Source organism: Chiloscyllium plagiosum, chromosome 38 (assembly GCF_004010195.1).
Source record: "Chiloscyllium plagiosum isolate BGI_BamShark_2017 chromosome 38, ASM401019v2, whole genome shotgun sequence".
Lineage (NCBI taxonomy): Eukaryota > Metazoa > Chordata > Chondrichthyes > Orectolobiformes > Hemiscylliidae > Chiloscyllium > Chiloscyllium plagiosum.
Genome location: NC_057747.1, coordinates 20,621,764 through 20,635,281, shown reverse-complemented (window position 1 = coordinate 20,635,281; position 13,518 = coordinate 20,621,764). Strand labels below are relative to the sequence as shown.

The 13,518-nt window shown below is 40.9% G+C and overlaps 1 protein-coding gene across 9 annotated transcripts in view; it reads right to left on the bottom strand.

The window, feature by feature from the left end:
* camk2g2 (calcium/calmodulin-dependent protein kinase (CaM kinase) II gamma 2) overlaps positions 1-13,518 on the bottom strand; it is a 359,232-nt gene that overhangs the window by 161,824 nt on the left and 183,890 nt on the right. For all 9 annotated transcript variants that reach the window (XM_043679064.1, XM_043679069.1, XM_043679065.1 and 6 more), the window contains exon 4: positions 2,834-2,888. In XM_043679064.1, coding sequence (XP_043534999.1) covers positions 2,834-2,888 — 55 coding nt within the window. The remainder of the gene's footprint in view (positions 1-2,833; positions 2,889-13,518) is intronic.

The window sequence follows — 13,518 nt, the reverse complement described above, 5'->3', positions numbered from 1 at the left end:
CGTGGCCGGTGTCGTACTTGGTTTCTCCTGTAAAGCACCTTCAGACATTCCATTTTGTTAAAGGCAGTATGTAAATATAAGTTGTTGCTGTAGCAGCACTGCAAAGAATGTAGTTTTACAAGATCATGAAAAGTAGATACAATTCTGTGCTTATTTTAAAAAGACCCATATAATTCTCGTGGTTTCCAGCAAACATTTAAGCTTTGTATTTCACCAAACTGCACCTAAACTTATTGGGCTAAGGTGTAAGTAGGACAGACTTGCATTTATATAGCAACTGTCAAAACTCCAGAAAGACCCAATAAAGCACTTTTTACAGCCAATTCAGGGCTTGGTTTTTGAAATAGATCCACTGTTGACAAGTGCAATGTGAGGCAGACAATTGAACATAGCAAGCACCCGTAATATGATAAAGACCAGGCTGTTGTTCCTTAGCGATGGAAGATTTTTGCAACTATTTAAAAGGGCAGAGGAGGCCTTGGTTTGACATATTATCAAGAAATGACATCTCCAACAGTACAGCAATGGAGTGTAGGTGTAGGGCTTTGGGAAAATGGAAATGTTACTTAAGTGGATTTCTTAGTTGCTTCAATAAATTTAGAGCATAGTGATGGATTTCTGCAGGTCAAAAAAAATGAATGACAAAACAAAAAATACTCTGCTGTCTAACTCCAGTTAATTAAAGCATGTATCTAGGGCATGCCACTATTAAGTCAATGTTAAACTTGTTCTGAAAATGCTGTACAACAGCCCAAGGGAAATAATGCACTACATTAATTATGCCCATTTATTCACTGTATCAAGGACTGAATTGACAAAGTTGTCCAAAGTTTGATCAGGAAAATATCATTTTCTCCAAGAAAGGAGACAATTGCTCAGTCTTCTAAGACAATGCATTTTTTGCAGAAACTAATCCAGAAAACATGGTTAAGGAAGCAGAATGGCAAATTACAGAATAATGGCTAAATAAAAAGCGGAAGACCTGCAGATGCTGTAAATCAGAAACAAAAACAGAAGTTGCTTGGAAAGTTCAGCAGGTCTGGCAGCATCTGCGGAGAGAAATCTGAGTAAATGTTTCTCACTCGACCCAAAACATTAACTTTGATTGGTCTTCACAGATGCTGCCAGACCTGCTGAGCTTTTCCAGCAATCTCTATTTTTGTCCCTTTAATATACCATTGGATGCTGCAATGGAGAGCTCGTATATTGTGCCTGGTTCCTGTACCATTGCATGACAATGATGTATTGGAGTTCACTCAGAGAGTCTGAGCTGCTGTGTTAACCTGCATGTTTATATTGCATGCTGCAGCACGGAGACATAGATAATGACAGTAGGATCTCATGACCCACCACGACCTCTCACTCTTACCGCCTACCACTGGTACAATTGGAAGGATTTGCAACTTGCCGTTCAGTCTGATTGCTCGCATTATGAACACATCTTCCCTGGTTACCAAGACTTGGGGTAGGACTCAAACCTGGAGCTCCTTGCAGGGATACTATCCACTGGACCACCAAACCTCCAAAGCCCATTTTTATCTTTGGATAATTCACTATACATTACTCATTCCCATAAGTAAAACGGAGAGGCCTTACGGTCTTAACGAAAAATAACTGTTTGCAAAAATTAATCCTCAGTCAGAGTCATACAGTTTTTACAGAATGGAAAGAGGCTCTTCAGCCCATCATCAAACATCTATCTATTCTAGCCCCATTTTCCAGCACTTGGCACCTCGCTTTGTACACTATGGTATTTCATGTGCTCATTTAAATAGCTGTCAAATGTCATGAGGGTTCCCAACTAGGCAGTGAGCTCCCAATACCCACCATTACCTGGGTGAAAAAAAAAGCTTTCCTCAAATCTTCTCGAAATGTCCTGCTTCTTGCCACCTGGTCATTGACCCGTCTACTAAGGCGAAAGGTTTCTGTCCATCTTTCTCCCCTTAATATGCCCCTTCGTAACACCTCAATCAGATCCTCTGTCAGTCCTCCCCACTCTCAGGGAAACAGCCTATGTAGTTTCTCTTCCTAGCTGACCTTTAGTGACGACATAATTTGACTACTCTTCTGGATGAATTGAGATTTGGAACATTATAACTAATGCATCTGCAATTTCTTTATCTACTGCTTCTAATAATCGTGGATGGGTCCTCAACACTTAACGACCTTGAGTCCTATTATTTTCTCCATTCTGTGTTATTTGAATCAAATAAATCTACTAAGTAAGCCCCGTCCCTTAACTTATCTCCCTTGTTCCACCGCATTTTGTCCTTTTCCACTAATGTAAAGCGGAAATGAAGTACCTTTCAAGTCCATCATTTCTTGATTAACCACTCTAATGGGATATGTGAGCTCACTTGACTAGACAGATGATTGTGTGATACAATGTGATGCTAACAGCATGCATTCGATTCTCGCACCATCTGGTTATCATGAAGGTCCATCCTTCCATCTCAACATTTCCCTTCACCTGAGGCATGGTGACCCTCAGGTTAAACCATCACCAGTTTTCCCTCTCTCTCTCTCTGAGAGAGCAGCCTTATTGTCCAGTAAGACTATGATGAATTTACCCACTCTGAAGTGTGGGCCAGGGCTGATCCATCGACTAGTTTTCTCTTGCCTGTTAATTTGGCACACTTTATGGAACACAAGGGATTTTTATTCTTCACCCACTAAGACTCAGTGCCAACACTGACAGCCAAATCCGTTCATGCTCGAAGGAGCTGAATATTAACAGCAGAAGACAAGTTGCAGCTATCAGTCAAACATAAAACAAGGTGAAAATAAGATGCAATAAGTTGTATTTTTAGGGGAAAAGTATGCAGCTACTCACAGGTCAAAAATGAGGTAGTGAAACCCTTCTTCTGATATGCTGTCATGGAGGCGAACTGGAAAGAAAAAATGGAATGTTTAAATTCAAATCACATGACCAAACATCTTGTGCCTGGAATGTGTCCCCCATTAAAACAGTTAACAGTAAGGAAAGAAAGTTAGTAATTTCCTGATGTGTTTTTCCAACATTAATAAAGAGCCATTTCATTCTGAACAAGCATTTAGGTATCTGACCAATCTTCCTAATTTTCCTTTCTCTTTCATTTGTTCAATCATGTTCATGGCTAGGCCTGCTCTCATGCTCTGATTGCACAGAGGGGAGTTAAAAGTCAACATTGTTAAATGCTCTGGAATCACACATAGGCCAGATCAGGTGAGGATGGTATTTTAGGACATTAGTGAACCAGATGGGCTTTCATAAAGCAACAGTGAATGTGACATTGTCACCATTAAGACCATAGGAAATTGGAACAGGAGGAGGCCATTCAGCCCCTGAGCCTGCTCCACCATTCAAAAGAATCATGACTGATCCAACATTCTTCTTTCTTGCCCTTTCCCTACAATCTTCACTTCCATGGCTAATCAAGAATTTATTAAATAGGACTCGACTTGACAGAGAGAAGAAATTCCTCTTCATCTCAGTCTTAAATCGGCACCCCTTTATTCTGAGACTGTGCCCTCTGGTCCTAGGCTTTCCCATGAGGGGAGAAACTCTCTCAGTTAACATGCTAATCAATATTTTTTTAATGAATTCAAATGTTACCCATCTGCTATGGCAGGATTTGAACCCAGGTCCCCAGAACATTGGCCTGGATTACGCACTCAGTGATATTACCACTATGCCAACGCTTGAGTATCTAACTAGCCACAGGATGCCCCGATTTCATGCAGTGTAAATTGCATTTAAATAGAAAGACAATGTAGCCTGATCAAATGAAATTCCCAGTTGAAAGCAAGTACAGCTGTTTGTTTCATGTGGTTAGGACATAGTCTCTGTATCACCAGGAGAACAGAAATAAAAGCAGCACCTGTAGGAACTGTGCAAAATAGGTGACTAAATACGTTTCTGGAGGAGATCTAAGTATTTTAGTTAAGATTCAATGATAATTCTTATTTTAAACTTTTTAAAAATTTGTGAGTGTTTCTTAATTAGTAGTACCCAAGCAACAGCCTGAAAGAGGTTGAACTCAGAGGATCAATATCTTGAACTCCGCTCTGTCTGAGTATCTTAATAAACAAATATTGACAAATTCAAATAGCACAGCAAACTGTGGTTCACTTGGTAGTGTCTCATCCCTGGCAAAGATGATTTAGGTTCAAGCTCCACTCCAGCTTCCATCATACAATCTAAGACATTCTGAGAGGAGGTAAGTATTGGCTAGGAGAAGTACATTTGTCAAAATATTTCGTTCTGCCCTCATCAGGATATTTCACAAGAACACAAACTCAAGAGGCAAACAAACCAGCATTCATACTCCATGAGGGGACAATACAGAATGATTGGCAAGTTGATACTCAGGGCAAGGCCTTGACCAATCACAGTCAACCTTCCTGGTTTAAAATTTCAACAAAGCCTGGCAATTAATTGTCAATCAGAACCAACGAGTGCATGCTCCATGGCAGCGCCTCTAACAATCAATGTCCACTTGCCAACCATTTAGCACTTCCTGGCATAGAAATTAAATGCTGTACTTCCCCTAGCATTTGTACTCTTGCCATATGTACTGATGAATGCAAGACAAAGAAATTGGACAAAATATGTCTTTTTTAAAATAATACTCTCAAGGGTGATAGCACTCTGCAAAGGACTGTATTGAGGGAATATAACTAAAGTACCAAGTCACCTACCCCATCCTGACTTGGACATTTACTACAGATCCTTGATCATCGCTGGGTCAAAATCTTGGACACCATGACCCAACACCACAGGGCAGCACCCTCACTTTCTCAAGAACAACTCCAAATGGGAAATTAGTATCAGTCTTGCCAGTGATGCCCACATCCTAATGAAGAATTACTGAAAACTGGCAGCTAAATTAAAGTCATCTTATAACTTCAGGGTTCACAACTGGGTTCCCACAAGAGGTTAACAAGATTCTAGTGAATGCAATACTCAGTTTGCGAGCTGCCTTTGTGACAAAGTGTGCTACTGTGTAGAGGACATTTTGTGTGAGCCCACTCCCCTGCAGTATGAACACAGAAGGACTTTAGCACACAAGAAACTGAAAACCTTGGGCAGTGATCTTCACAACTCATGCCCACAGCGAGGAATACGCTACACAAAATTCGTGTTTCACAGCAACACTGGTGGCACAAATACAAAGGTTAAAAGGAGACGCCACTACTTCAAGAGCTTTTCTGCTTATCGTACATTTTTTTCATGTTGGCACGTGATAGGAAGGAACATAGCCTTTCTTGGCAGCCATTGGGAAGCAGGAATGACTCGGTCCCCACTAAGTTAGCATTCAATGGTGGTAAATTGTTGCCACGGCGATAGGCAAACTTTTTCCCAAAGCCAGCATCATCCAGCCTTTGAATAATGGATGGGCTGGTGAACAGCTGACTGACAAAAACCTCGACAGGCTGTGGTGCAAGCATGATTCCCCCCCCCCATCCAGATTTAAATCAACACGTCGCTGCAAACAATTACTGCTGCGCAAATGTCAGGCAGTGCTGAAACATGAGGCTTAAGAATGTAAATTCAGCCTGACCAAAAGAGATTCTCAGTGGAGAGCAAATATAACAGTGAGATTGGTGTGTTAAGAACACGTCTCTGCATCTGCAGGAAGCCAGAGAACAGAAATGAAAGCAAGAACTGCACCACAGGTTACCAAATAAGTGTCTGGAGGAGAGGTAAGTGTTCCGGGCAGGATTCAATTTGCTTTTATATTAAACTCTTCCTCCCCCGTACTTTGTAACCTAAGAATGAAATGGAACAATTTACAAATTCTGTTCTCATTTCAGATATCAGGCGTTTGCCATGAAGATATAAGACACTGGAGCAGGAGTAGGCTGTTTGGTCTTCCCAAGCTTGCTCTGCCGGTCAATAAGATCCTAAGAAGGGTTACACCCAAAATGTTGACTTCTGCCTGGCTTTCTGTGTTCTTCCAGTCTCCTGCTTGTCTATGTTCAAGAAGATTCCCCTTTCAATCAAAAATCAGGATGCATTAATGGCTGGATCAGACAATGACATAGCCATAACTGCTCTCTGAAGCACAAAATTCCAAAGATACATTTCTTTCTCATCTCCATCTTAAATCAGTGATCTCTTAATTTGAAACCCTCTTAGATTCGCAGATTGTTGTAAAATTGACTATCAATTTTTGACTTCCAGTCACTGATTTTTAATATTTAATACCTTCTACAGACCAGAGTTCTTTCAGAACTTTTTTTTAAACACTGACTGAAGTTTTCCACAGTGATCACCTCACCAGGGTGAACCAGGTTAATGAAATCATCGATAAACAAGACTTAGCCTGAACTGAAATTAACACAGCATGAAAATGACTGAAACTAGGCATTCAGATCTGTATCTCCCTGTTTACACGTTTCTGTAAATTTCATATATTAGGCTGGAAAACTCGCCTGCCAATTATCTAGCTGGGAATAAGCAATGAAGCCAGCCATTGAGACACACAAATGAACCATGTCTCAGGCATGTGATTTTGGGAAAAGCAGAGAGAAAAAGTGGATTTGTAACAGTGGAACTTGAAAACTGTATTTCTTTCTAATTTCTCTTCGCCTCTCAAAAGATAATAGCCAGTAAATCACAGAAACATCCATTCACCAAGAATGCAAAGATATCTACAAAATTTCCAACTGCTTAAGGAAATAAGTAATCAATTAAACAACATGGTCGCATCTTAAAGCCTAACATCTCAAGGACTCAACGGAATGTTAAGTTGCTGATGCAGAATAAATTTCCCAACTGATCACCATCCTTTTCTCACACAGTACAAATTGTTACTGCCTTTGAAATTTGCAATCACACAACACCAGGTTATAGTCCAACAGGTTTAATTGGAAGCACACTAGCTTTCGGAGCGACGCTCCTTCATCAGGTGATTGTCAGGAGCGTCGCTCCGAAAGCTAGTGTGCTTCCAATTAAACTTGTTGGACTATAACCTGGTGTTGTGTGATTTTTAACTTTGTACACCCCAGTCCAACACCTGCATCTCCGAATTTTGAAATTTGCTGTATCTGTCGTAAAGTGGAAGGTAAAAAGATTTGCCAACAAGGTGTTGACTCTGAACTGCTCTCTGAGCAATTAGGGACAGACAATAAATGCTTGCTTTTAGGGTCATAGAGACGTACAGCACTGAAACAGACCCTTCGGTCCAACTCATCCATGCTGACCAGATACCTTAACCTAATCTAGTCCCATTTCCCAGCATTTGGCCCATATCCCACTAAACCCTTCCTATTCATATACCCATTCAGATTATTTTTATTTTGCTTTGTTGTAATTGTACCAGCCTCCACCACTTCCTCTGGCAGCTCATTCCATATACGCACTACCCATTGCACGAAGAAGTTGCCCCTTTGATCCCTTTTAAATTTTTCCCCTCTCACCCTAAACCTACGTCCTCTAGCTCTGGATTCTCCAGCCCAGGGAAAAGATCTTGTTCACATACCCTATCCATGCCCCTTATGATTTTATAAACCTCTATAAGGTCACCGCTCAGTCTCCAACGTCCAGGGAAAACAATCCCAGCCTTTTTAGCCTCTCCCGATAGCTCAAATCCTCCAACCCTGGCAACATCCTTGTAAATCTTTTCTGAGCCTTTTCAAGCTTCACGGAATGAATAAAAAAACCTCTTCTGTGTTCCCAGAAATTTAACCAAAGTGCTGAAAATATATTTTGAGAAAATTAAGGAACATACTACAGCCTTCTGAATTGGGAAGTTGTAATGTAATAACATGCTAAAATAACACTTTTCATGCACAATAGTTAAGCATCATTTGAAGATGCAAAGGCATTTTGGGGTCCCAGGTTTAGGCCAGTGAGACCTGGTCCGATTTGGAGACATTAGCCAATCTATTTGCTTTGTAAATGATCCTCCCATTTAAGGGGTGTATCAATTACTTCTGTGGTTGAACTCCAAAAAGTAGTAGATTGATTGTGTGTTGTGAGAGGTCTGTAGGGTTTTGTAATGCATCAATATACTTGCCTCTGAGTATAATGTGAAAAATGTAACAGAACTTTAGATCATTTGTTTTCTTGATGAAATTGAAAAAATGTCAGTGAATAAATTTTAAAAGCTTAAATTTGGGGAAGCTTTTAATATTTAGGTATTACATTTTGCTTCAGGAGAATCTGACAATTGGATGATTCCAGTTCAATGCCTGAACCGATTTCTCTGGCAATGGCATTTTAAAGTATAAATGGGCTGATTTGGGAGCCCTTCCCAGAGTTGGGAGCTTCCTGATCAGTGACAAAGGCAGACAGCAGCCATTTTGGGGTCTGCCACGGCTTTACTGATGAGGGCAGGCAGTTCATAGAAGGTGAAGAAGGATAAAGATGGTATGAATGGTCACGGATGTCAGCTTGACGTTAGAGCCCAGAATCAACCCTCCAACTTGGCAATGCCTTCTTGACCTGTTCTACCTGTCGATCTACCTTCCCAGTGACCTACTCCACCCTCCCCTCCGACCTATCACTATCACCCCCAATCTGCATCTACCCAGCTACCTTCCCCTGACGTCACCCTCCTCTTTATATCTCAGCCCCCTTTCCCATTCGCCCTCCATTCCTAATGAAGGGCTTATGCCTGAAATGTCAATTCTACTACTCCTTGGATGCTGCCTGACCTGCAGTGCTTTTCCATCGCCACACTTTTCGAGTTAAGCCAGGAAGGGTGGGGCCCACTTTATTCACAACACAAAACAGATGATAACAGATTCTCTTCGTGGTTAACCGTGATGGCATGCATTAATGTTGTTCAACATCGTTCAGCAAAGAATTTAGTTCGGTTCCAAATAGGTCCTGAACAAAGATACAAGGACATTACAGGGTTATTAATTAACAACCAACAGTTTTATGCTCGCCTCAATCCCTCAGACCCTTTCAAAATTGCAAATTATCCCTGAGGTAGCAAGCTCCAGGTCATCCCTTAAGAGTGCAACTTTCAAATAGTAATTCCAGCCCACAATCTCAAAAAGTAATTACGAACACACCCTCCACTCATTATCCTAAGAATTTAAAAGTAATGACTGTCTGCAGATGGCTTTATTTTTCTCAATACAAATTTTAAATTGCACCTCTCTTCAATTCTCTAATTGGAGCTTTTTTTTTAACAAGTTAAAATGAAACCTTTGCATCAAGAGTATTATCACCACCTTACTTATGTTTTAACTTCAGTGAAAAGCCGAGTAATTACACCTGAGTTTTTGATGAAACACGATATGGAGAATCAGAACACTGATATTATATACAAAAGAGATTTAATTAGTCAGCTGCTAAAGCTATAACATAGCCACAAAGGTTACAAATAGTAAATGGATTGAACAACTTATTACAGCAGTTTACAGGTTTCTTAAACTAGGGATATCTTAAATTGCTTTTGGAGAGGTGTGCGAAATAACGATTTGCATTTATATAGTGCCCTTTATGACTTCAGCAGCTTACAGCCAATGCAGTAATTTCGAAGTATGGGGTAAAGTCAGAAATATAGCAGCCAATTTGTACACAGCAAACTCCCACAGCACTTGGCCCTTGCAGGAAAACAGAGAAAGGAACCATTTGCGAGTCAGCATTTTCCCAACTTTGATTTATACTGTTCTGAGTTCAGTTATTTTATGGATTTAAGGAATTACCTCGGGTTAGCTCCAGAGACGTACTAAGGGAGGCTGTACTCTCTGAAAAGCTGACTTTTCAATGCAACAATGCTCAAGTAAACAAGAGGTTTTCCCTATACTTTAACCAACTGTAATCCTTAAACGATGCATTAAACCCAGAGAATACACTGTGAAATCTAGCAGTGCATAAATTCTGTGCTTTATTTGCTTTAATAAAATATTCAAAATTACTCCATTGATTGTCAAGCTTTCTGAGAGATTCAAGACATGATAAGACTCCATGTAAATGCTAGTTCCTCCTTCAGCATATTATTATCTCTTGCTGGCAGAATAATACAGTTCTTGTTCTATAAATATATTGCCTCCATTATTGTTAAACAGTGTAATATCTGATTTTATTCTGAGCAAAGATGATTTTTTCATACTGAGCAGCCATTAACACATCCTTTATTCCATATTTATGCCACAATTACAGTAATATTCATAGTATTTCAAGCACAGAAACAGGCCACTCATCCATTAGATCCATTCTGGAGCCTCCTCCCAAACATCTTCATTTGACCACATCAATGTTGTCTTCTATACCTTTCCCCTTAATGTGTTCAAATGGCATTATGAAAAAGAGGCCTCACTGGTTTATCTTGAATTTAACAAATAGTGCAAAACCCACTCTACTGTCCATCATTTGATTTTGCTCTGGCATATTGAAATTACAATGGTTTCAGTGGTGGTACTCTCTCTCTTAAAACTGTAAGAAATAGGAATAGGAGTAGACCATGTGGCTCCTTGAACCTGTGCTGCCATTTTATGCTGATTCAATATTAGTCACGTCCACTTTCCTGCCCTTTCCCTGTAACCTTTAATTGTTCTACTGATCCAGAATCTGCCTATCTCAGCCTTAAAATCATACGAGGACTCTGCCCCCACAGCTCTCTGTGGCAAGGAGTTCCAAAGACTCTCAATCCTCAGAGAAGAAATTCCTCCTCATCTCAGTCTTGAATCGGAGCCCCTTTATTCGGAGACTAAACACACTGATCCCAGACTCTCCCATGAGGGGAAATGTTCTCAGCTTGTAACCTGTTGCACCCTTAAAGAATCCTCAGAAGGTCTGGCAGCATCTGTGGAGAAAAAACAGAGTCAATGTTTCATGTCCAGTGACCCTTCTTCCGAACTGAAACATTAACTCAGCTTTCTTGCCTCAGATGCTGCCAGACCTTCTGAGCTTCTCCAGCTATTTCTGTTAATGAGATCACTTTTCCAGTGTTCCAACTTGTTTAAACTTTGTTCCCAAGACTTCCCTACTCTTATACTCAAATAAGAGGCCAACATTCCATTAGCCTTCCTGATTACCTGCTGTCCCTGTGTGCTAGCTTTCTGGGTTCCTTCTCTCTGTCCAGATATCCTCTGTGATTACCAGCATTTCACAGACATCACTGTATTCATCATGTCAAATATGAAGTCTCTGCATCAACGTATCATCCTCAAACACTTTCACCAACTCCAATTAGGGCCCATCACCAAGAACATCCTCTCCCCACCTCTCTCTGCCTTCTGCAAGGACCGTTTCCTTTGCCAGTCCTTGGTTCACACCACTCTCTCCACTAACCTCCCCAGTACCTTCTCCTGCAATTGGAAAATATGCAAAACCTGCCAATACACCACCCCTCTCACCCTCATCCAGGGCCCAAACAGATCTTCTAGGTGAGACAGAGGTTCACCTGCCTCTCTTCCAATCAAGTTTACTGGAGCTGGTGCTCCCAACATGGTGTTCTCTACATCAGTGAGACCAAATGTAAACTCAGGGCACATTTTGCCGAGTGGGGCTGACCTGACCTCTCAGTCACCGCTCAATTTAATTCCCCTTCCCACTCCCTTTCCAACATGACCACCCTCGGACTCCTCCATTGCCACAACGAATCAGGCCACAAATTGGAGGACAACGCCTCATCTTCCACCTGTGCAGCCTACAGCCTGAGGACTCAACATTGAGTTCTCCAATTTCAAATAACCTTCCTGTTGCAAACTCCCTTCCCAGCCCCTCCCACTCCCTTCCATTCCTTTGACTGACCATTCCTTCTAGCCACCACCTGGATTCGTTCCTCCCATCAACCAACCACGTTATACCTTCTACTTGTTTAACCTATCCCTATCTCACCTTCCCGCACCTCTCCCCACCCGAACCCTCCCCCAGCCCCTTTTATCTGCAGTTCCCCTTACACCCACCCCCAGTCCTGAAGAAGGCTGATACCCAAAATGTTGACTTCTCCACCTCCTGATGCTGCCTGGCTTGCTGTCTTCTTCCAGCCTCCTGCTTGTCTACCTTAGATTCCTGCATCTGCAGTTTTTTTTTTGTCTCTAACTATGTCAAATATGAAGCCAGCTTTAGGAACTAAAATCCTGCGAGATTGTTTTAAATTCACTGGGGATCGAGGTTGGGCTAGGAGGACGTAGAACAAATATTACAAACATTTTTCAGTCAGATTTCCAACTTCATTAATGATGGCACCTAATAATTCAGGCGCAATGTGATTCTTCTTACACTAAAGATGTTCTTGGTGTTTCTCTGGAGAAGACAGAGTGAGGCAATTTTTCCGAGCAATAATTTACCTTTCAAGCTATTGCAACCATCGAAGGAAATATTTGCATCAGGTAGCAGCAAAGTCAGCAATACTGAAAACCTGGCAGCTAGAAAGATTTATCTTCAATAATAAACATTCCTACTGTGTACTTCCAATTCATTAAAATGAAAGGTTCTGACACAAATGAGATCCAACATTGGAACACTGAGGGCATCTCACTCTGCAGAAGTTTCACTTCATTCATTCCTGGGCTTAAAAGGAATTGTCAGTGAGATAGCTGATGCATTAATTTTACTTTTCCAAAATTCCTTAAATTTGGGAAGTTCTGTTAGATTGAGAAATAGGGACAAAATACTTTTATTCAGAAAAGGAGAGAGACAAAATGCATGAAACTACAGTCATCTTGATGTCTGTCATAGGGAAGATGTTGGAAGCTATTATTAAAGAGATTCTGGAAGGACACTGGGAGAAGTTCAAGGTCATCAGGCAGAGTCATCATGGTTTTATGAAGATGAAATTTAACCAGTTTTTAAGAAAGCAACATTTACTGTAGATAAAGAGGAAAAAGCGGATGTACCTTTTCACTGGGGATTGAGGTTGGGCAAGGAGGATGTGGAACAAATAATACAAACATTTTTCAGTCAGATGGGATTTGATCAGATTCCACATCAAAGATTATTGCAGAACAAAAATAGCTCATGATGTAGGGTGCAACATTTTGGCTTGGACAGAAGATTGGCTGGCTACCAGAAAATAGAGAATCAGCATTAAAAAGGCCTTTTTTTTTGGTTGGTAAGATGTAATGGGTGTGCGACAGGGATCAAGATTGGGGCGTTAACACTTTATGGATGCTGCTAGACCTGCTGAGTTTCTCCAGCAATTTGTTGTTGAACAGCCTTAAGGGGCAAGTTCCCTTAATTATTTGACTTCAGCTGCTTTCTCCAGAACTCATTTATTTTTTGTTTTGAAACCACAAGAGTCCCTCCAACATGAGCGTTTTTGTTTTCTTACACTACCACTGCATCAAGAGGGCCCAACAACAATGCTTATATTTTTCCCCAAGTCACCCATGGCTGTGTATAATTCTTTTTTTAAAACAGTGACACAATAAAAAGATACCATGTGTATATACTTTATTCTCCATTTTTTTCCACCACCCACGTGGCCAATTGAACATGAACAAGCAAAGCCTGTTAAGGGCAATTCTGTCATTAGAATATGATGGAGGGTTTAGGGAGAGAAGGAGGGGACAGAATTAAATTGGAGTTGGAGGGGGAAATAAACCTCGTGGTTCCCATCTCTCGCTAAA